Source organism: Puntigrus tetrazona, chromosome 18, assembly GCF_018831695.1.
Source record: "Puntigrus tetrazona isolate hp1 chromosome 18, ASM1883169v1, whole genome shotgun sequence".
Lineage (NCBI taxonomy): Eukaryota > Metazoa > Chordata > Actinopteri > Cypriniformes > Cyprinidae > Puntigrus > Puntigrus tetrazona.
Genome location: NC_056716.1, coordinates 5,823,976 through 5,848,257, shown reverse-complemented (window position 1 = coordinate 5,848,257; position 24,282 = coordinate 5,823,976). Strand labels below are relative to the sequence as shown.

The 24,282-nt window shown below is 36.7% G+C and overlaps 2 protein-coding genes across 4 annotated transcripts in view; one reads left to right on the top strand and one right to left on the bottom strand.

Moving 5' to 3' along the window:
• LOC122362982 (growth factor receptor-bound protein 14-like) overlaps window positions 1-22,912 on the top strand; it is a 43,193-nt gene extending 20,281 nt beyond the window's left edge. The window contains exons 1-13 of one of the 3 annotated variants that reach the window (XM_043264817.1): window positions 2,590-2,812; window positions 4,081-4,237; window positions 8,530-8,651; window positions 9,063-9,137; window positions 10,531-10,668; window positions 13,547-13,657; window positions 14,344-14,439; window positions 16,988-17,050; window positions 19,595-19,711; window positions 20,309-20,378; window positions 20,468-20,555; window positions 20,886-20,979; window positions 22,242-22,912. In XM_043264817.1, coding sequence (XP_043120752.1) covers window positions 2,738-2,812; window positions 4,081-4,237; window positions 8,530-8,651; window positions 9,063-9,137; window positions 10,531-10,668; window positions 13,547-13,657; window positions 14,344-14,439; window positions 16,988-17,050; window positions 19,595-19,711; window positions 20,309-20,378; window positions 20,468-20,555; window positions 20,886-20,979; window positions 22,242-22,388 — 1,353 coding nt within the window. In that variant the 5' untranslated portion in view covers window positions 2,590-2,737 and the 3' untranslated portion in view covers window positions 22,389-22,912. Of the gene's footprint in view, window positions 1-2,589; window positions 2,813-4,080; window positions 4,238-8,529; window positions 8,652-9,062; window positions 9,138-10,530; window positions 10,669-13,546; window positions 13,658-14,343; window positions 14,440-16,987; window positions 17,051-19,594; window positions 19,712-20,308; window positions 20,379-20,467; window positions 20,556-20,885; window positions 20,980-22,241 lie in introns of those variants that run through there. The other 2 variants (XM_043264818.1, XM_043264816.1) reach the window with 2 other exon arrangements.
• The window catches only part of LOC122362980 (extracellular calcium-sensing receptor-like), a 166,342-nt gene that overhangs the window by 52,511 nt on the left and 89,549 nt on the right, over window positions 1-24,282 (bottom strand).

The following is a 24,282-nucleotide window of genomic DNA, read 5'->3' as shown; positions in this document are numbered from 1 at the left end:
GATTGTGGAAAATTACCTTTTATGTAGTGTATAACATAGCTCTAAGTGAATGAAAACATCCTGCAAAGTTTTAAATCTGAAAGTGTGACTATGTGACTTATGATGTATTATTAGAATATATTGTGATATTATTTTACTCATCCTCAGGAAATAAAATGAGTATCTTCATTGGAACAGATCTGGGAAAAATTAGCATTCCATCGCTTGTTCACCAACGGATGCACTGCAGTGAATGGGTGCCGTCAGAATGAAAGTCCAAACAGCTGATAAAAACATCACAGTAATCCACAGCACTCCAGCCCATCCGTTAATGTCCTGTGATGCGATAAGCTTCACATTTGTAAGAAACAAATCCTTTATTAAGACCTTTTAACTTCAAGCCATTGTTTCCAGCTTAAATGCATAATCGATAATATCGCTTCCTTGAATGAAAATGTCATCTTTCCTGAATCAGGAGAGAAATATGCGCAGATCAAGCAGCATTCACGAACAAAATGAGTCCAAAACATTTCCAAACAAATATGTTGTGGATTTTGATGTGAGAGGACAACAGGAGGAAACATTTTTTAAAATTTCTGTACTGGCTTTTGGTCAAGAAGTGACGGTTTGAAGTTAAAAACATCCTAATTACAGATTGCTTTCTTACAAATGTGTAGCTTTTCACAGGGTATGAACTGATGGACTGGAGTGCTGTGATGTTTTAATTCTCATTCTGACGGCACCCATTCGCCGCAGAGGATCCATTGCTGAGCAAGTGATGCAATGCAAAATTTCCTTAAGTCTGTTTCAAGCTCATTGGCCCGGCGGTGAGTAAATTCTTAGCAAATAGTAATTTTTGGGCGAACTGTTCCTTTAAAGTTTCTTTTCAAAGACCAAACACATTTAAATATCACATTTCTCCTTGTAGTGCATTGTACCAGCCACTCTTTAACTTTACCGTCCATTACTCATTCACAGACTTTAAGGACTGTTTGTATTTACCCTGATAAGGAAGCTGTAAGAATCCTGCTTGTTTTATTACCTTGTGACTTTAGCAGGTTAGGTCTGGTAAATGCTTGTCAGGGAGATTTATAGAGCCGGTCCTCGCAAGGGGTTTTCCTCCTCCTCTCTGTCTTTTTTGTGGCTTGTAGGTCTCTCTTACTGATTAAACAGTGGATCGTTTACCTCATTTGGAGATGATGTCACTGTGGGAGACCGTGATTGGCTGAAAAGCTTGCTAACCCAGGCCCTGCTGGGGAGCACTGACCTCCTTTTCCTCTCTGAAAGAGGACTGGCGTGTCCTCCCTACCAATCTGCCTTTCACACACACTCTCTCAACCCCCATCTAGTGCTCTTCACATATACCTTACAGGGTCAGTCCTGCTCCGCAGACTTTGAAGAAATTGATACGCATGTCTCGGAATTTAAGGACATATTTTGATAACAGCATAACAGTAACAGACATTATGAATTATGACTTTTGTTTATGCAACGACAGTAAAGCTTTGAGGTAAAGCTTTAACCTACCTTTTGATAGGTTTTCCCACTAGAATGATGTCACTTCCTGAAGGATGATGTCATTTCGGAACTGCCGTTTGTCACTTAAAGTAACTTTTGGAATTTAAGGACATAAGAAAACCCTATAAACTGATTATCATTTAAAATAACATCCACACAACCCCATTTTTTGCATGGAATCAGTTCAGTTATGTCTAAAATAAAAATTAACTTAAAAATATAATTGGACTTTATTTTGCAACAACATTACCACCAATAAATTAAATATGTATATAAAATAAAAAAAAATATAAAATATAAAAATAGTAATACATACTATTAGTCTAGCATATAAATAATACTAAAATAAAATAAAAAAATATGACATTCATTTTAAAATGTGAATATATGATTATGAACTAAACTTAGTTCTGGGAGCTACAGCAGCAGGGTTATTGTTTAAAAAAATGATACAAACTGCTAGCAAAAATATAGCTAAATAAAATAGAAATTTTGCATGAAAAACTATTTGAACTTAAATGAAACAAACTTAAGCTGAACTGAAACAAGCTGAAGTACTAAAGTACTAAAACGTAAATAGAAAAAGAAAATAGAAATGTTAAAAACAATAACAAAAAGAAATTACAAAAGTACAACAAAATAAAAAAACTAAAGAATATATATATATATATATATATATATATATATATATATATATATATATATATATATAAATGTGACAGAATTTCCTTTTTATTTGCACTATATCTGTAATATTGCGATTAAACCCTAATAATCAAATGTTATTTCCTGACATACATGTTGAGGACAGGAAAATCCACCTCATATCAGAAGTGTCACTTTCTCGCCCCCCCCAACTCCACCCATCAGCCCGGGTTGACCCGTCGGATCTCGCGTTTAACCAGCGCTTTTCTAATTGCTTGCTGGGATTTATGCAAAGGGCAGGGGCCTGTCAAGCCTGTGTGAATAGGTAGGTGGGGCAAACCTTGTGACTTTTCTGCCTCCCTCCCCCTCCGGTGTGTGTGTGTGTGTGTGCGCGCTGGGGGCAGACGAGCGGGACTCACCCCCGACGGATAAACGGTGGCAGGTGATTGGACAGAACCATGGTGACATGCAGCAGCGGAGGCTGCACTGAGCCGCTCTCTCTAATTACCTCATTTGAGCTCGTATGCCGACAGAGAGAGAGAGCTCTCCGACAGATACTTGCGTTTATGTTTTATGCGCGCTCAACTCTTAAGAAATGCTGTGCACTCAGCCCTACATAAGCTGCCGAGCTTGTCCCAAATCACAGCCCTGCCTGCCGCCCAGCACAGGGGTAAGTTGCTCTGAAACAGCAATTTATGTGTGCTTTTCTTGTAGGTGTGCGAGTGAAATCGATGCGATCGGTCGGAGGGCTGCTCTGCTCCTCTGTGGGATCGTTTGAGAGCCATTTCAAGCTGACAAATGAAACTCTAACAGCCTTAAAACAAGGTTTCGGAGATGATATTGAGTTCTCCAGCCTGTAGGGTTTCTGAGCTATAGCAGGGAACTAAAGCAGCGATGAAAGGGAACATTCATGACTTCTTCTGCAGCGCAGGCTTCCTGCACTTTGAATGAACGGGTTGTTGCATGCTGTATATAGGACATGAGGTGAAATTTAGCTCTCGTGGGATGGTATCCGATTAAATGGCAGATTAACTAATAAACTTGCATGTAAAAATGTGGCTGTGTTTGAAAAAGCTTTCTACTCTTGCTACAGCTGCGGTATGTAGCGTGTTTACTGCGCATACGTGGTTTTTGTGACCTGCAGTGTTAGATTTGCTAAAATGTTCAGTATACAACAGAGCTTATGTGGGGTAATGTATCCCACAATGCAGTGCGCTTGATTTGACCTTCTGTTTTCAGTATGATGAATAAACTTTAAGTAATATCAGCATTTTTAAACATCTCTTTCCTGCTAAACGTTGACCTATTTTACACAAACCTGGCTATCTATCTATCTATCTATCTATCTATCTATCTATCTATCTATCTATCTATCTGTCTGTCTGTTTGTATTTGTAAAGGAATTAATAGTTTTATTTAGCAAGGACACATTTAATTTAATCAGAAGTGACAGTAACATAATTTGTAATGTTACAAAACATTTGAATTTTAAATAAATGCTCTTTTTTCTTTATTCAAAAAAATAACTCAATCATCGGTTTCTGCAAAAAAAAAAAATTTTTTTTGATAAAAATCAGTATATTAGAATGATTTCTGCAGGATCACGCGACACTGAAGACTGGTGTAATGATCCTGAGAACTGAGAATTGCAGCAAGGGAATTAATTAAATTATATTATAATACACACTCAAATAGAAAACAGTTATTAGGAACTATAATGTAAAAATAAAATAAATAAAAATCACAGTATTACTGATTTTAATGTATTTTTTATACGGCCTCGGTAATCAGAAGGCATGTCTTTTTTAAAAAGATTTAGAAAATCTTAAACCCAAAGTTTGAACTTTATTTTATTTAGTTAGTAAGCAAGTTAGTATTGAATTGCCGAATGCTGCCAAAGCCTCTCACTGGTGTCGTTTATTCTCTAACGTGTTGCAGGTAATCAAAGTGTACAGTGAAGACAACACCAGCCGTGCGGTGGAGGTGCCCAGTGACATCACTGCCCGGGACATATGCCAGCTGTTCATCCTCAAGAACCACTGCATTGACGACCACAGCTGGACCCTGTTTGAGCAGATCCCGCACCTGAGTATCGGTAAGCTTCTCAGCAATTAAAAACCAAAACATTGCAACAACCAGACCAATTGAATCTTTTTGCTACATCGCCGCTGAACGTAATGCAGGCAAACAAGCATGAAAGTTGAATGTGACCTGGTGGATAAGTCTTAAAGGATTAGTTCACATTAACATTTACTCACTCCCACGTCATCCCATTGTTTATGGGGTTTTTTTCTTTGGCCGAAAAGAAATGAAGGTTTTTTTTATGAAAACGTTCCAGGATTGGGCGCACTTCAGTGGAGTCCAAAAGGTTGAAGGTCAAAATGACGTTTTCAGTGCAGCTTCAGGAGGCTATAAACGATACCAGACGATGAATAAGGGTCTTATCTAGCGAAACGATCTGTCATTTGCTCTTTTCTACCATGTGCATGATACGTCGTTACGTTAAAAAGGTCGTAGGTTTGACGTAGTCAAAAGTACAGTCTATGAAAAGTCCAAAAAAATTTTAAACAATAAAATGGCACAAAGACACTGAGACAATGTGTCACTGAATATTCAACAACTTTTGATCTCCACATTTGTAAACACTGACTTAATACCTCTGTCTACGTCACGCGTGACCTTTTCAACTTAATGACATATTATGGACATGGTGAGTATATTATCAGGAGTTTTAGTTTGAAAGTGAACTAATCCTTTAGGCTGCTGGGGTATGTCTGTAGCAATAGCCAAAAACACATAGTATGGGTCAAAATGATCCATTTTTATTTTATGCCAACAATGATTAGCATATAAAGATCAAGTTCCATGAAGATATTTTGTAAATTTCCCATTGTAAATATATTTACATTTAATTTGTTATTAGTAATAAGCATTGCTAAGAACTTCATGTGGACAACTTTAAAGGTAATTTTTGGAGTATTTTCACTGTTTTGCAGCCTCAGATTCCTTATTTAGAGTTTCTGGACCAAATATGACCCTAACAAACATACAACAACGGAAAGCTTATTTATTCAGCATTCAGATGATGTATAAAAAATAACACTTGCTGGCTTTGTGGTCCAGGTCATATGTGTTATATGTGCTACTGTAAGTTATCTTTCTATCATCCATTCATCTATCCACACACACACACACACACACACACACACACACACACACACACACATCCGCCCTAGCTTTTCTAGATGCTCTGATGGAAGTTCGTGAGCGCAGAAGTCATGTCTGATTCACAGATTACTTTTTTTGAGTTGAATCTCTTCAGTGAATCCAGTTCACGAAGCTGGTCTGAATGATTCATTCATGAGTCAATTAGTCTCTTAGTTCCAGCTAGATCAGAGCTGATTCAGATGCATTATTTAAACGCAGAGCCGGTTTCCGTCTGCTCACATTCTAGCATGGCGTTCCTCGTGCTGGGGTTAAAGATGCCACCTGCATTATTTATCTTCTCTGTAACCTGTCTCATTGCAGGAGTTTCAGTGCTAGTGTGAACACTTGGCAGGACAGGCCAAACCGGGATCTTCTCATCTTATTCTCTAACGAGTGAAACCACAGAATTGTTGGTGTTTTTCAAGTGCCATTTAAGTTACTGATGCTGAATTAATATTGAATTGCACTTTTAGTAGTTCAGTTTTGTCATCATTTACTCACCCTCAGTGGCGGAGCTAGGGAACGGCTAGCAGGTGCTCCAGAACCCCCCAAAAAACCAAAGCACCCCCATTAAAAATATTAAAATAAAAAACATATCACTCATTAGGGCCCTTTCACACAGGACGAGGAACGCTCTGAGCTATAAAACCAATTCATTTCAACTCATATAGACATGCATAACTGCTGCAATGCAATACAACGTGACATAATATGCAGTTGCACAAAATGTCAGCATTTTATTTTAAAAACCTGATCGGTTTCTTGTGCCAAGTAGGCGACTGTAGTCCCGCCCCCGACTAAAAATGTTCTTAGTCAGCTAGTCGAATGATTATATTAGAGTGATTACTTTATTAACCTACTAAACCATCTTTTAATATTGGCATTTAGGCGTATTATAGTCTAGTCCGCACTCCAATGCACGCATAAAGCTTGCCTCAAAGGCTAAAGTAATGATTATGAATGCATCAGGGTAAAAAAAGACATTTTAATCGTGTATTAATAAACTCAAAGGTGGGAGTGTCCTATTTTAAGTTCCGCAGGAAAATAAATAAATGATTGCAAAATGAAAAATTATTGCACGGACGCCCCATGTCATACAGTGTGTGATAATACTCTCATGCTTCTCATAAACATTCATATTCATAGCCTATATATAATAATAATACTAACTTGCTTTGGTCATATTTACTGTTAATTGCCCGGTTCCCCGTGTCACTGATCTAGTACCTCGTCAGTACCTGTGTTTAAAACTGCATTCCAAAGGAAGATATTTTGATAAAAGCAACCATTTTGTAACAAGGCTGTTGACTTCCATAGTAGGAACAAAAAATACTATGGAAGTCAAAGGTGACCCAAAACAGCCTGGTTACAAACTTTTTTCAAAATAATACAAAGAAATTCGTACAGGTTTGGAACTACTTGAGGATGAGCAAATAATAACAGAATTTTCATTTTTGGGGCGAACTACTGTATTGCTTTAACCTTAACTTAATTTTTATGTGTAATATAATTTAAGTTTAAATTACTTGTACGTCAATTTTGTTATGCTTGAACATTTATGCCAGCCAAATTTTTTTTGACTAAATTGACTTAAACTTCCAGATTTATGCAGTAAACATCTTGACATACAGTACATTTTGGCATTTGATCGTAAGAGAATCATTTACTGTGAACGACACATCTGTGTATGCAAACACTTGCTAAATATTAGGTGGGTTGTATTTTTTGAACCAATTTTGTTTTAATTTTTGTCTCAGATGCATTTTATTGATTGACGCGTTGACTAAAGTGACTCAAAATGATTGTCTTTTAAGCCTATACACTCTAAATATCGTTAAATACACAAATATTGAGAGATATACTGAATGCTCCATCAAAAGACAAAAAATATAGAATCGGGCTCCAGGAGAAACCACGAAGAGAACAGCATGGAGATGACGTATAGCTCCTTTGGTCAAAGCCATCGCAAACAGGATTATTGCAGTACTGCAGTGAAGATCTGTCCGTTCGCTGCAGTAACGCTATGGGAATTAATTAGTATGACATAACAGTAGTCTAACTCTTCCAGATGGCTGCTTCTAAACAGACGCTTTCCATTCAGTCATTAAACATGCATTTAGGGTTGCAGGAGCTGAATAATATTTCATGATAAAGTGGAATAACGAGCTCCCCCACACATCACTCTCATCGCTATTGAAGGTTGCTCATTATCGAGGCATAATTTTTGAAAAGAGTGTTAATAATTAATCTGCCAAGCCCACGGTGTAGTGGGACGGTAAAACTTAAAGCCGGAAACAAACGAGGGCGGTACTATACCATATTATTAATTAAACTCATTCAGATCCTGATTGGATAAGCTTTAGGAGTCCCCGACAACAGACTGCACGCAAGGTCAAAAAACACTTTCATTTTCTTACGACATGCATTTATTTTTACTTCATTTGTTCGGCAACTCCCAAACGGTTCATTCATTGATTCTTTTCTAAAAACCACTAGTGATTGGTTGTCATTTAAAGAAGTGCGTTGGAGCTTTTAACGCTCCAAAAGCATCACGTAGTGGCAAACATTTCATTCGCATTTTCATTCGTTCACATGCAAATTTTTCATGTTGACAACATGATCAACATGAAACAGCTCGGGACTCGTTTTTTTAAAATGGCTCCTTTCGGTGATTCATAGTCAACTCTTTCTTTCTGAGAAATAATAACATTATACACGGTGCACTTTAAAACTTTGCAGGATGCTTTCGTTCCCTTACACGCTGCATAAAAACTAATTTTCTTGCTTTTCTTATTATCAGTGTCGAAAACAAGTGTGCTGCTTTTTATTTTTGCGGAAACTGATATTTTTTCAGGACTCTGAAGCGCAATAAAACAGCATTGATTTGAAATATAAATGCAAACTTTTGGAAAATTATAAATGCCTTCACTGTTACTCAGATCAGTTTAACGCATCCTGTTTTTGTCATAATCTTGTATCAAAAATTCACTTTTCAGGTTACAAAGTCCCATCCAACATTTTCTTTTTCTGTTAAATATCCACTTTTAATTGCATTATGTTAGTAAATAGGTTACACATTTTACTTTATGTTCTTTAATGCACATATCGTGCTTTAGTGAAAGTGCATGGCTCATAAATTCATAAGCACGTACTAAACTACCCCTTGTCTGTGATTTCCAGAGCGAACCATTGAAGACCATGAGTCGGTTATGGAGGTTCAGTCAGGCTGGGGAATGGACTCACAGTGTTGTCTGTACTTCAGGAAGAATTATGCCAAATACGAGTTCTTCAAGAAGCCTCTTGTAAGTGTGTGTGTGTGTGTGTGTGCATCCGGACACATGCAGTCCTGCTAATGTATAATTGATTTGCTGAGGTTTAGCCAAACATCCAGGGTTACCTATTCAAGGTCATTAACGATTGAAACAGACACGAGATAGGGCTCTTTAATTTTACTGGTTAAGAATTCAAGGTAATGCCTAAATAATCAAGTACAGATCACTAACTCCTGTGATTTTAAAGGTCACAGATCCTAACACCAGATTTAACAAAGGTGCTTTAAGTGCTTTCTTTTATAGTATCTGTAAAACTCTCCTTACACCCGGCCGACTGAATTGAAATTTGAGTGTCAAATAGGTGAAACTGCACAGAAACAGACAGCAAACGGTAAAAATGCTGTGATAAAACGTATTTATAGATCATGTGGGTCGTTGCAGGATTTTTTCCCAGAGCACATGGTGTCTATATCCAGTGAAACCAATGGAATCATGAACCACTCACAACTTATACAGGTAAGCATCTCCATCTAAGATTATCATTTATATTATTAATAAAGGCACAGAGTGACAGGCACAGGATGAATTCCAAAAGACCAAACTCATTAAACACATTATTAATAAGTTATAACAGACTATCTACAGAAACGCTCTATGGGTAAAATGATTAGCGTGTTAAATGCATTGCGTTCTTATTATGGGATTATTCGCTTGTGTGTACATAAAATGCATTATTAATGATGTGTTTACTGAGTTAGTTTTTTAAAAAGCACTGCCTTAGTGCATTAATCAGCGTTAGGTGTTATCCGTAGTATTCTATGGGAGGAAAACACTGAATTAACACGCATTACGTTCTTATTATGGGCTCATCTTCTTGTCTGTACTTAATATGAATTACTAATGATGTGTATATTGAGGGACAGTTTTGTCTTTTAAAAACAATTACACGGCTTCGTGGAATAATCGATCTTCTGATGCTTCTGTGAATCGATGCAATAAAAATAAAACAAAAGAACCACTTTTGTTAAGTTGTTATAACGAGAAAACAACAATTTATAAAAAAAAAAAAAAAAAAAAAACAGTGTGCAACTGATGCATTGCATTTGTAAAAATAAATATATTGTGACGGAGGAAGCGACAGAACCACTTTTGTCAAGTTGAAATCACAAGAAAATTAAGTTGTTATAACTGAGTGTCCTCGTCGTGCCGCGGGGAAAGTGAAGGTTGAGGCCGTGTTCAACAATTTATAAAAAAAAAAAAAAACAGGTGTGATTTCGAGAAGACAACTCATTATGTCAAGATCATGAGAAAGGCTAATCCCCTTCAGGTGTGCCTCGTCACAAAGCAAAAAACCCACTGTTGTAATGCATGGCTACATATATATATATATATATATATATATATATATATATATATATATATATATATATTTTTTTTTTTTTTTTTCATTATTTTATTTTTTTTTCATTTTCAAATTTCAGTTTTGTCATTATTATTTGTATTCTTTTCAATAATTTTTATGTAATATTATAAAATTATAAATCTTATGTAGTTTTTATTTATATGTATTTCTATTTCAGTTTAGTTTCTTAGTTGTTTATTTACTACATATGAACAAATGTTGCCTTTGCCACTAACTAAAAAAATGTTTTTATAGGTTTATTTTATGTGTAGTAATGAGACCAAGAACCATGAGAACAATTTTTAATTGTTTAAGTTTTAACTATAATAATAATAATAATAAAAATAATTAAATGAATGATAAAATGAATTATTATTATTATTATTATTGATAGTTCTCATCACAGTATCATTGCTTATTCATTGATGATATTTGACAAGTTTTATGAATTTCTTCTTATTATTATTTGTGATAAAAATACGTTCTTGACTGACGTTCCTCCTGCAGACCTTTCTCAGCTCCAGCTCTTGTCCTGAGATTCACGGGTTCCTCCACGCCAAAGAGCACGGCAGGAAATCATGGAAGAAGTTCTACTTTGTGTTAAGAAGATCGGGACTCTACTTCTCCAACAAGGGCACATCAAAGGTGAGTCGAGACGGGTCACGTTCCGCTCGCGGTTCCTCGCTAAAACTCTCCACCTCTGATCTCGGTCTGCAGGGATTAGCTTTAATCGTTCGCAATACCACTTGCTCTTACTATTAGAATCCCTTAAAGGTGAGCCGTGTGTCTTGAGTTGCGAGATTATGCTGAATATCCCGGGTTCATTCAGGTGATAGGTTCTGACTCTTATCTGATGCTGCCTCGTTACTAGATGAGATAGTGAGATCTAACAGTGCAGCTTTATGGGGCTTAACTCAGTAAAACTGGTCGAGCCGGATTTTGTGTAACACTCCTGGTACGCCAAGAGCTGAACCCTTCAAAGTCACACAACAGGTGAGCTGTGTACTCGCGCACTGCTGTGCCAACCCGCTCTGCCCTCGCTCTTATGCTTTCCCTTTTTTTTTTGTGTTGTATTTACCACAATAGAGCTTTTGTTCAGGACACAAGAGGAGCTCGCTCTCCACTTCATGATATCAGGCTGCTTCTGTGGGCACTTTTGCAAAATAAACTCTCATAAAAAGCTTTTCATACTCTCTTGTCACAATATTTAATGTGTCCAGAAATAGTGGGCATATACTATATATGCATGCATCTTTAATAATGTAAATAATATAAATATTTTTTTTTTTACTTTTAAAAATCTTTGTTTCATAGTTGGTGTTTTTAATGTCACAAATGCATTTTTTTATTTAATATTTTATACCGGCACACATTGATGTGGATACAGCATCAGATAAAAATAAAAATATTAACCCTAAGTTATACTGAAATTTTGTACAAAATGTTGACCATTCATATTTTTTTTTTATTAATACATGTATATTTTAATTGCAAAATGTAAAACAATTCTTAACATTATTATTTATAACAATAATAGTAATTCCTATATACATATACAAATAGTTTTCCTCTAAAATAAGAATTTGAAGGAATCTTTCTTTTATATAAATTAAAAGTTTTAATTTATGCATAGTTTTTAATAAAATGTAGAGCGTAATAATTATGTATCATAAATGCGCAAATATTTTCTTTGTTAAATTAGGCAAGATAGGGTCGTGATAGAAAATGGCGTTTAATACATGATTTCAGAAGTGAGATATAAAATTCTATCAAGAGATTCACTAACACGTTAACTTTATTTACTTTTACTCTAATTTATTAACTAAATTGACAGTCGTAATGGAAATTATTCCACAACCGGCGCAGTTCTGAATTATGTTCAAATGAAATATTACATTTTATTTCATTATTTACTTAATTCTGTATATCATTTCATTTAATTTCATTATTTATTATATACAATTCCGTATCCTAATGTGCCTGTATTGAACAAATAGTGACTTTTTTCAGCCAAGCAACAAGATTCTGCTTGCTTTTTTTCCCCCCTGTACTTTTGGCCGTTATATATTTTTTGTCAAAGGTGAAAAGAGTCGTGCTAGATTGTGAGTGCACACCTTTCTAGTCTTTCTCCGTCGGTTTGGAAATGAGACAGGCGAGGCTTATAAAGGTGAGACAAAGCCTGGCTTTGTGGATTTTTTTTTCCCTTGCTTTTCTTTCTCTGCCTTTCTCCCTCCTTGCGCTTTCTCTGCCTCACCAGCGGCGCTGCTGAGATAAAGCTCCTGCCGTTGCAACACGTATCTCTCGCCACGGATATGCACATTACAGCCTCGATGTAACTGAAGCCGGCCTCTCTTCGAGCTCGCAGCGTTGACTTAAAGTCTGGGAGAGACTTCAAACACGTAAAATAACAAATACTTTGAGGTGCGAAGCAGAGAAATGTTCTTCTGTTCTACTTTTGATAACCAGTTTGAAAGCGTGCACATTTTTTTGATTCCCGGTCCCTCCTCACGTGCACAAGTCAAGCCTTTTGTCTCTAGGAGCCTGCGAACGCTCGCACGTTCTCTTCTCTGTATCACATTACAAATTCCAGCCGTGTCTCTCGCGTCCTGACGGTCTGTCGGATGCCGTTCATGTCTCACATGTTTGGATTTATTCCTCGCTACAGCAGCTTACCGCCGTGACGGAAAGCCACTCGGTTGACTGTTATGATAGGCGACTTTCGAAGTTAATATTTGATATTGTTGTTAACGTTTTATATTTAAGCAGCAAATCTGCATATTACAATACTTTCTGGAGCATCAATCAGTCACCTTTATATATACAGCTTAACAAGTCAGTAAATTACATTTTAAAATATGCACAATGCTAAATATTTTACAATATTACTGTTTGACTGTGTTTTTTGAAAATATAAATGCAGCCACTGGAGAGCAGAAGCTTTTCGAAAAGCTTAAAAAAGTGCATTATTACATCAATAAAATAAATCAGTAAAAACCACAGACCTTTGGTAGTACACGTTACTGTCAAGAATGTTTTTTTTTGTAAAGAAATGAACATTTTCGTTCATCGAGAACAAATTAAAGTGACAGTAAAGCACTTTTAATGTTACAAAAGATTGGATTTCTATTCATCAAAGAATGCTGGAAAAGCATCACGGTTTCCACAAAAATAGGAAGCAACTTATTAATTATAAGAAATGTTTCATGAGCAACAAATCTGCATTTTATAACAATTTCTTACTAATGATTCAGCTTTGATCATTCAAATTTGATCATTTAAATAAAAAGTTATTTTAATGATATATTTTATAGATGAAATAAAGGCGGCCTTGGTGAGCAGCAGAGGCTTTTCTGTTTTATAATATATCTAATAATCACATGAAAGCAAATATTTCGTAAAACTGATCCCTAACTTAACTGCATAACAGAGAAGAAACGTGTTTCATTTATTTGTTTTGTAAATAGATTCATTTTGTGAATTCCTATTTCAATGTTGTATTATCACTATTTCCTCTTTTCTAAAGGAACCCAGACACTTGCAGTTCATTGCAGAGTTCAGTGACAGCGACGTCTACACGTTATTATCTGCCAAAAAAGTTTACGGCGCCCCGACAGACTACGGCTTCTGTGTGAAGGTAATCCAATACACTTTCATTCTTCAGATCACGCAGTGTTTTGACTTTTTGCGCAGACTTTACAATCAGTCTCACTGTAATACTTGATTATTCAGGACCGCAGCCGTCGAGGTCAGCGTTACCAGTGATTTTATGATTTAATAAGCCTCATTATGTCTCAGATTTATTGTTTATTGTGGGTGATATTAAACTGCTATCGAACAACCTGTCTGGCTCCTTATCCGTTGCGAACTTTGTAATGTTTCTTTTGTGTTGAACCATCGATCTCTGCTCTGCTGTGCGTGTGAGAGTGGGAAAATATATGAGCAAAAATATATTTTTTAAAGTCTTACGATAATGACTGTACGTTGAACGGCTTATATGGATGCTTAATAAATAGATAGGAATTGATTGCAATTTTGTTATTTAAGAAAATGACTCTGAAGCTCTTGCTACAGTGATCGATTATACACTAAAATGCTAAAGCGACAAAATATGTTTATTTACTGTACTTGAGAAATAAGTTAAAAAAGTATATGTACAGTAATAATGTTATGAAATAAAAGCAGACATTGCAATGGAAATAAGAGACATATACTGTCAGCATTGACTGAGATCTGTGTAATGCATTTCTACATGCAATGTAGTGTTCATTCAAATAGATACATAAACGCTCTGATGAAGTATTGATGTGTTCTCATCTCCAGGCAAGCAAGTTGAACTCAGCACGTGATCTGAAACTGCTCTGTGCGGATGATGAGCAAACCAGGACGTGTTGGGTTACAGCCATGCGCCTCTTCAAGGTGAGAACTGCCTCTGTCTCCGACTCTCTGTGAGCTTTGTCCCTGCCGTATCTCTCCGTGATCAAACTGAGACTCCTGCGCAAGTTACTTTCAAACTGCAATACATTATTACTTGTTACTGTTATTTAAAAGTAATTCCTTATTTTACAATATTACTGTTTCAAAATCGCAGTGCGTCACATGACTCCTGTGTTATCGAGTTGCTTTCACCAAAATAAGTAGAGAGAGAGTTCTGCGTTCAAGTGCGCGCGATAGGATAAAGCGAAAGCAAAGCAAATAATTTGAAATAAGATATTTGAATGATTTACTAATAAACAAAGTGTCACAAAGGTACATTTTCTCAGATGCGCCTTTAGGAAGAAGTCACCTTCATGGATTAACATGATAAAAAGAGTTTTTGTTTGATTTCTTTTTTATTTTGTCATGTGCTCATTTAAAGCTTTTTTATTTATGATGTCTTTTTCACTAAATTTCGGTGAAGCGCTCCTGTTCAAGACGAGAAGACAGAAAGCGCATCATGTTTGTTTTTAAAGTATGTGGTTTGTTTCTGTATGTTAAAGATGTAATTTATTCCTGCTGTGTAAAGCTGAATTTTCAGCATCCTTACTCCAGTCTTCAGTGTAACGTGATCCTTCAGAAATCATTCTAATATAATGATTTGCTGCTCAAGAATATTTTCTGATTATTGTTGATTTTGGAAACAAGATTATTTGATGAACAGGGTTTAAAATAATAGCATTTGTTTTTTGTTTTTTATTTTTGTGTGACATACAGTGCCTTGTGAAAGTATTTGCACCCCTTGAACTTTGTGAAATTTTGTCACATTTCAGGCTTCAAACATAAAGCTATAAGACTGTAATTTTTTGTGAAGAATCAACAGCAAGTGAGACACAATCATGAAGTGGAACGAAATTTATTGGATATTTCAAACTTTTTTAACAAATAAAAAACGGAAAAATTGGGCGTGCAAAATTATTCAGCCCCTTTACTTTCAGTGCAGCAAATTCACTCCAGAAGTTCAGTGAGGATCTCTGAATGATCCATTGTTGACCCAAATGACTAATGAAGGAACACACCAGGCAGGTCCGAGATACTGTTGTGGAGAAGTTTAAAGCCGGGATACAAAAAGATTTCCCAAGCTCTAAACATCCCAAGGAGCACTGTGCAAGCGATAATATTGAAATGGAAGGAGTATCAGACCACTGCAAATCTACCAAGACCTGGCCGTCCTTCTAAACTTCCAGCTCATACAAGGAGAAAACTGATCAGAGATGCAGCCAAGAGGCCCATGATCACTCTGGATGATCTGCAGAGATCTACAGCTGAGGTGGGAGACTCTGTCCATAGGACAACAATCAGTCGTATACCGCACAAATCTGGCCTTCATGGAAGAGTGGCAAGAAGAAAACCATTTCTTAAAGATATCCATAAAAAGTGCCGTTTAAAGTTTGCCACAAGCCACCTGGGAGACACACCAAACATGTGGAAGAAGGTGCTCTGCTCAGATGAGACCAAAATCGAACTTTTTGGCAACCACGCAAAGCGTTAAGTTTGGCGTAAAAGCAATACAGCTCATCACCCTGAACACACCATCCCCACTGTCAAACATGGTGGTGGCAGCATCATGGTTTGGGCCTGCTTTTCTTCAGCAGGGACAGGGAAGATGGTTAAAATTGACGGGAAGATGAATGGAGCCAAATACAGGATCATTCTGGAAGAAAACCTGATGGAGTCTGCAAAAGACCTGAGACTGGGACGGAGATTTGTCTTCCAACAAGACAATGATCCAAAACAAAGCAAAATCTACAATGGAATGGTTCACAAATAAACATATCCAGGTGTTAGAATGGCCAAGTCAAAGTCCAGACCTGAATCCAATCGAGAATCTGTGGAAAGAACTGAAAACTGCTGTTCACAAACGCTCTCCATCCAACCTCACTGAGCTCGAGCTGTTTTGCAAGGAGGAATGGGCAAAAATGTGCAAAACTGATAGAGACATACCCCAAAGCGACTCAAAGTATTAACTTAAGGGGGCTGAATAATATTGCACGCCCAATTTTTCCATTTTTTATTTGTTAAAAAAGTTTGAAATATTCAATAAATTTCGTTCCACTTCATGACTGTGTCCCACTTGTTGTTGATTCTTCACAAAAAATGTTCTTATAGCTTTACGTTTGAAGCCTGAAATGTGGCAAAAGGTCACAAAGGGGGCCGAATACTTTCACAAGGCACTGTAAATGTGTTTAATGCTGAATAAAAAATAACTATTTGATTGAAAATAATTCAAAACATTAAGATTTTGCTTCATTAACAGTTTCAGTCTCGTCATTAATCTTGAACGAATAGCTTTTTTTTAACCTGGGAGTTCAGTCACTACAGAATCCTACGAATCCCGAGAAGCTGCTGCTACAAAGTAACTTCTCCAACGCAAACATTCTAAATCAGATTCTTCTTGAGGTTCCATTTTAGTTTGGATGCTCGCTCGAAAGGTAGCTGTCTATGTATCATGTGGAACAGAGCTGTAACGCGTTTGTTTGTTTGTTCACAGTACGGCATGCAGCTTTACCAGAACTTCGTCCAGCCCTATCAGAAGCAGAAGAGTTCTCCAATGGTGAGCCACAAACTCTAGTCTATATCTGTCGTGTATGTTTAGCACAGCACAAGGTTTAAACCACCGAGAGACTCTATGGTAACCATAAACACACGTTACAGTCACGAAGTGCAAACCAGCACTGAAATACTGTCATTTTTGCTCGGCACATCCTTGGCAGGTTTTTTTTTTTCATTAGAAAGCACTTCATTGTTTTAAGCGGAGACACTGCAGGCACTCAGTTCGGACTAGTGGAAATAAAACATCCAAAATACACCGCTTGTGTTTGTTTGATAGCACTCTCTCTGTTTTTATCACTAGATTACAATTGAAAATTCTCAAAATTTGTTCTTTTTTTCCCGCACGGACCAAACACAACCAAACTTTACATTTTGATTCCTCTCTATATCTTGAAGGTTTTTACAGAGGGATTTGTTCATGTATAATTTGCTTGATGATTCACCAAAAAAATTAAATAAGTTCAGTGTTTAGACGTTTGCTCTTGAAATGTATGCAAATTAGCACATATTTCATTAAATATTTCAACATAATGTTAATACAAAATTAGTAATACAGTAAGTGCAATTATCGGTGTAATCAATCAACTATTTTTTTTTTACCATATTGACCTGCAGTGTCTCGGCTCGAGGTGAAATGTTCAAGATGATAAACTCGGTATCCTGCATAATGTTCTAGTTTGATGTCTGTAAGTGATATGCAGACTTCTGAATCAGTGACACTTGATATGAAGACTGCAACACTACCGTCTTATGCACTGTAGGGTCAATGTGGTCAATTTCATCGCCAGGCGAGTCGAGAGACCAAAGTGACTGGATACGTATAGAAGAGGATGATTAAATGGTTTACAGATGACTAGAAAGAGAGAAATAGCTTTTGTAATTTCAAAATCACCTAGAAAATTGTTATGTTATGACTATGAAAAATACAAGAGAAAATAACCACGGTCTTTTATGGCCCCCATATTTCATCACAAAAATAATCGCATAAAAATGTACATTTAATAAATCTCCACTACATGCCAGCTCCTTTTAATGCATGTTTATGTACTTTTTTTGGCTGTACTGACACTATCGTGACACATAAATACTTTCATTTAAATATATGTATTTTTTTTGCTATGCTGTAATCAAAATTGACATTCATTTCGAAGACAGTCCCTGACATTTCACCATGCGCGCATTCAACCATCCAGTTAATTAAACCTCATTTATCAAAACATGAACAGCATCTAATTTAACAAGGAGTTTTATTCATCATAAAAATAATGTCACTGTGCGAATCAGTCACAGCATCAACAGGAGCTTCACTCGATTCTCGAAATGATTCACTTGATTTGCAAAACAGGCCAAATTGAATTTATGACGCGGACACGTTCTCGACAGGTTTCATGAGACTCGGCTCACTGCGTCTGGATTTGCTTTCATCCACTTTGAGAAACACACTGTCACAGACCCTCGCCGCTTTTGTATGGATATGAACACACGGCTGAGATTAAGGACTTTTCAGAAGTCATAATCGCTGCTTCTCTCGCTGTAGGGATCAGCGTGAAAAGGAAACGCTTCTTTTGTTTGATAAGTGAGTGTGCTCTCGAAAGCCGGCACAGGTGTAAGCCCTTAACAACTTAACATCCCTAAGAGGAGCCTGAACAAAGTAACCAGTGTTCATTTAGAAAAATAACAAAATCCCTCTCAGACTAAAGCCGCAGTCACACTAGACTTTGAACGCGCACATTTTCTTTGTATGCTGCGACGGTCATAATACGAGTCTTTTTAAAAAACCCAAATGAAACACGTTACAAATAGAAGCATACTTAACTGTTAGAAAACACAGACGGTCTAAAACACTGTTATGTGTAGAGCTGCTTTACAGCTGAAATTTGATTAGTTTGACAATATTTTATTTTATCTTTATATGCTCGTGTTTTGTCATCACTTCAGAAATACAACATTTTGGACAAAAAAAACTAAGAAAATTCAAGCAAAATGCATCCAGGTATCATATGCTCTCACCTGTAAGGAATTATATGAATAATTGAAATTGCATTCAGTGTACAGAACACACACACACACACACACACACACACACATTTAGGCTACATATATATACATATGCACCTGTATATACACACAAGCTCCATTTATATATAGATTACGCACACACACACACATACGTAAATATTCATATTCATATCGCCGGGTTATCGATCTATCCACGACATAACTAGAGACGTTTCTGTGTCTGATCAGTTTCAAAATGGTCAAAACACGATCTGCATGCATGATCTACATGTACGATCTATTATATATATATCTACATTTTCTCTAATCTTTGCGTTTATGACGATCACCTCTTTTTTTTTTTAACCCGGTAGACCCGGGATGTCCCGTAACCCATTCGGGACATGCGCTAGGGCTTTTCGTAAAAACTCATCTTTGGCGGGAAAAGCGCCGTCTCTTAATTGGTCCAGGGTCAAATATGATGCTGAATTTAATCTGGTCATGTTTTCGTTGATATTCACTATTGCATCTCTGCATGTGTTTTCAGAGGAGTATCTCTGAGAACTCACTGGTGGCCATGGACTTCTCAGGACACAAGAGTCGGGTGATCGAGAACCCGTCCGAGGCGCTGTCAGTGGCTGTAGAGGAGGGTCTGTCGTGGAGGGTAACCACACGCTACATGCTAGATTCTGACAGCATCGTGCACAGATATTATTACAGCATCTGTGCATTCGACCTCAATTCGGTCCAAACCTGCATGAGTTTCTTTCTTTTGCTGAATGCAAAATAAGACTTTGTAAAGAACGTTGGTAACCAAACAGTTGACGGTAGCCATTGACTTGTTTCCCATACTATGTACTACAATGGCTGCCGTCAACTATACCATCAACCATTCGTGTTAAGGCACGCACAAGCTAAAAATGGGTGCGTGACTAAAAAATAAGTTTAAATGTAATCTTTTAAATGTGAAGTTGGCAGCAGACACCAAAGCTCCAAAAATATCAAAACTTTCAAGCAGTGTGTGACGTTTCGAGACGTCATCTGGTGTGGCCAGCTTTACATTTAAAACATGTTTAAAAGAGAATTAACAGAAATTGTATTTTTAGGTGAACTATACGTTTACACTAATTGTAAACGATTAACTGGAATTACTGTACTTTTCGACGTCTTTTTTTTTAATGCATTGTTTGTTCAGACCACCAAGGACAAGTCTTAAAAAAGGATTACATATAGCGTACATGTGTGTTCTCTTCTTCTCCAGAGGAAAAGCTGTCACAGGCTGAGCTCTCATGGTAGTCCGTCCACCTCTCAGAGCTCCATGTCCAGCATAGGTCAGCACACAAACACACTTCAACAAAATAGACTCAAACCCTGATGATCCTCCTTCTGTCTGACACAAGGATATGATTGTCTTCTCTAGCTATCCATGTGGCTCAGCCGTGGTTTCACAGCAAACTGTCCCGGGACGAGGCTCACAAACTGATCACTCAGCAGGGCCTCATTGATGGGTATATTCCGTATTTATGTTTACTGTATCATTTTTATTATATATATATATATATATATATATATATATATATATATATATATATATATATATATATATATATATATATATATATGCATATATAAAATAAATAAACAAATAAATGGATTAATATAATATAATTATATATATATGTATATATATATATATAATTATTTATTTGTTTATTTATTTTTCAATCACAGAAGATCAAGTAAATTATGATAGTTTTAGTATTGTGTTGCGCTTGTTTTTAAAGATGCACTGAATTGAAGCCTCATGTCTAAAAGTCATCTGCTTCTCTCTCTCTCAGGGTGTTTCTGGTAAGGGACAGTCAAAGTAACCCGAGGACATTTGTTCTGTCACTGTGCCATACTCAGAAAATCAAACACTTTCAGATTGTACCGGTAAGCCTGCGCTAACGCACATTAACTACAGACGCTTTCTAGAAATATGATATCAAATATTTTTTTTTATTATTTATTTATTATATATTTATTTATTTTATTTATTTTGTTTATATCATTCTTACCATTTTATTCGTCAGTGTAAAGAAAAATATTATTCAATGAAAAATAAATAGACACTATTAATTTATTTTCCATATATTAAAGAAATGTAGTAATTTTGTCTTACAGTAAATTTGGTAACATTGTTTTTTTAAATGCATATATATATATATATATATATATATATATATATATATATATATATGTGTGAGTATGTGTGAGTGAGTACGTGTGTGTGTGTGTGTGTGTGTGTGTGTGTGTGTGTGTGTGTGTGTGTGTGTGTGTGTGTGTGTGTGTGTGTGTGTGTGAGAGAGTGTGTGTGTGTGTGTGTGAGTGTGTGTGTGTGTGTGTGTGAGTGTGTGTGTGAGTGTGTGTGAGTGTGTGTGTGAGAGAGAGTGTGTGTGTGTGTGTGTGTGCGAGAGAGTGTGTGTGTGTGTGTGTGAGAGAGTGTGTGTGTGTGCGAGAGAGTGAGTGTGTGTGTGTGTGTGTGTGAGTGCGTGTGTGAGTGTGTGTGAGTGAGTGCGTGTGTGTGTGTGTGTGTGAGTGCGTGTGTGTGTGTGTGTGTGTGTGTGTGTGTGTGAGTGTGTGTGTGAGAGAGTGTGTGTGTGTGTGTGTGTACGAGAGAGTGTGTGTGTGTGTGAGTGCGTGTGTGTGTGTGTGTGTGAGTGTGTGTGTGTGTGTGAGTGCGTGTGTGTGAGAGAGAGTGTGTGTGTGTGTGTGTGTAGAGAGTGTGTGTGTGTGTGTGTGTGTGAGAGTGTGTGTGTGTACGAGAGAGTGAGTGCGTGTGTGTGTGTGTGTGAGTGCGTGTGTGTGTGTGTGTGTGAAAGAGTGTGTGTGTGTGTGTGTACGAGAGAGTGTGTGTGTGTGTGTGTGTGTGTGTGAGTGCGTGTGAGTGTGTGTGAGTGTGTGTGTGAGAGAGTGTGTGTGTGTGTGTGTGTGTGTGTGAGAGAGTGTGTGTGTGTGTGTGTGTGTGTGTGAGAGTGTGTGTGTGTGTGTGTACGAGAGAGTGTGTGTCTGTGTGTGTGTGTGTTAGGAGTATTTAAATGTTTCAAATAATGTATGTTTTATTAATGTTTTATTGGAAAACGAAACTAAACTTTTAAAAAGCGCACCGTGTTGACGGAAAGTGGCAATAAATGCATTCGCTGTGTGCCTGTCAGGTTGAAGACAACGGGGAGCTCTTCTACAGCCTGGACGACGGACACACGCGTTTCACCGACCTGCTGCAACTAGTGGAGTTCTACCAGCTGAACAGAGGCGTCCTGCCCTGCAAGCTCAAACATCACTGTGCCCGTATCACCCTCTGAACCGCAGCCTGTGCCTTGGACAGGGAACCGCTTCACTGTCCGCTCCCTGATGAGCACTAGGGTCTGAACTCTTCCGTACGGTCGAGCATCACTAAAGAGCCTGGACTCCCGAGGACCCTGGTATTCAGCGAGGGATGATCGTCTGTGGTGCGCAAATGTAGATGGGAATGTATAACGCACTCTGTCCTGATACAAACACTCTCGGTGTGGATGAGATCACCTTATTAAGCTATCGATCAAAGCTAAGGTTTAGCGGCAGACCAGCTGGGTCTCTGAATGGTGTGAACAAACTAAAGCCGGGTGCACGTGCTACGATTTTTCATGTCGATTGCCATCTAATCTAATCTCGGGTAAAACACTTCTTTTAACTTGAATAAGGTACAATTTTTCCCCCTTTCAGCAAATTTAATAATATTAATAATAATGGTGATGTAACAAGTTTTTTAATTATAGAAAAAGTACAAAATTTAGTTTAATCCAAATTTTTTGACAAACCTTTTATTTTAATAATAATATTATTATGTTATTATAACATTTTATATAAAAAAAGTACAATTATTTTTTGCAATATGGCTAATTTAATCAGTTTAATAAAAATAATGATGATTTTCTTCAATCTTAAATTTTTTTATTTTAATAAACAAATTTCAATAGTTTTTTTGCCATCTAAGACACATCTTGGGTATTTTTTTTTTTTTGTGTGCTTCGATAGGATACAAAATAATACCCAGATTTTTTTCTTTCTCAAAAAATTTATTATTATTATTATTATTATTATTATTATTATTATTATTATTATTGTGACATTTAATGGAATAAATTGTAATAAATATTAAAGAAATAATAAAAAAAATTACAGTAATTATTTAAATAAACTAATTAAATATACAAAACATGATTACATAATAAACATGAATAAAACCTAAAAAACTAATAACACCAAATATGAGTGATTTTACCAAAAAAAAGAAATTGTAACAAAAATAAAGCTATTTGTTAATGCTGTGAGCTAAGACTCAAGGTTAAACTACGATATATGATACGTACAGTCTGACTTGACGTTTACTGCACAGTCTGACAGGAAAAAGTCATATCGCGTGCGCTCGGCTTAAAAAGGTATGGTATAGCCATAATCTCAACACTTAATAAGCTCAAACTCTTGCTGTTTTATAGGGGTTCCTTTTTTTTTTTTTTTTTTTTTAATCATGCGTCAGAAAAATTCAGGTATTTTATAAACGTGTCTGTTTTGCGAGAAATGTCCTGTTCGCCGAAGAGAATCTGCATCCGAGCATGCCGTTAAATGACGACCCGTCACCAACGCACATAACACGAACACTTGACATGATCCTCTGCTGTATCACGCTGTGGAATGTATCGCTTCCTCCCGACGACGGCCAGCGCGGGGGAGAGAAATCACGTCAGCGACCGATCAAACAATCGAAATCGATTTTTACGGACGCGTCGGGATTCAGCTGAACCTGGACTGGAATATTTGATACGATCAAAAAAGTGACGTTTTTTTTAACGTAAACAAACCCGACGACACAGATCCGGCAGAGCACACATAAAAAACGAATAAGCAGTGATCCGTTTCGAGTAGCCAATATAACTGTACAATAACCGAGCTATAGACTCTATAGAATAAAGGACGAATGAGTGACTGTCATGGGCTGCGATTTTTTATTTTTATTTTTTGTTGTAGAAATGAACAACTGGTGTGTTTTCTGCGTCCTCTCTGATCTTTTTTTCGGTGTATGTTTCTTGTAGAGCGACTCACGATATTATCAATTGTTTTACAGCCGTGTATTAAAAGGAAAAAAAAAAAAAAAAAAAAAAAAAAGCATTTTGAAATTTCTTTCTGATGGCCAAGGTCATAATTGCACTGTAGTTGGAA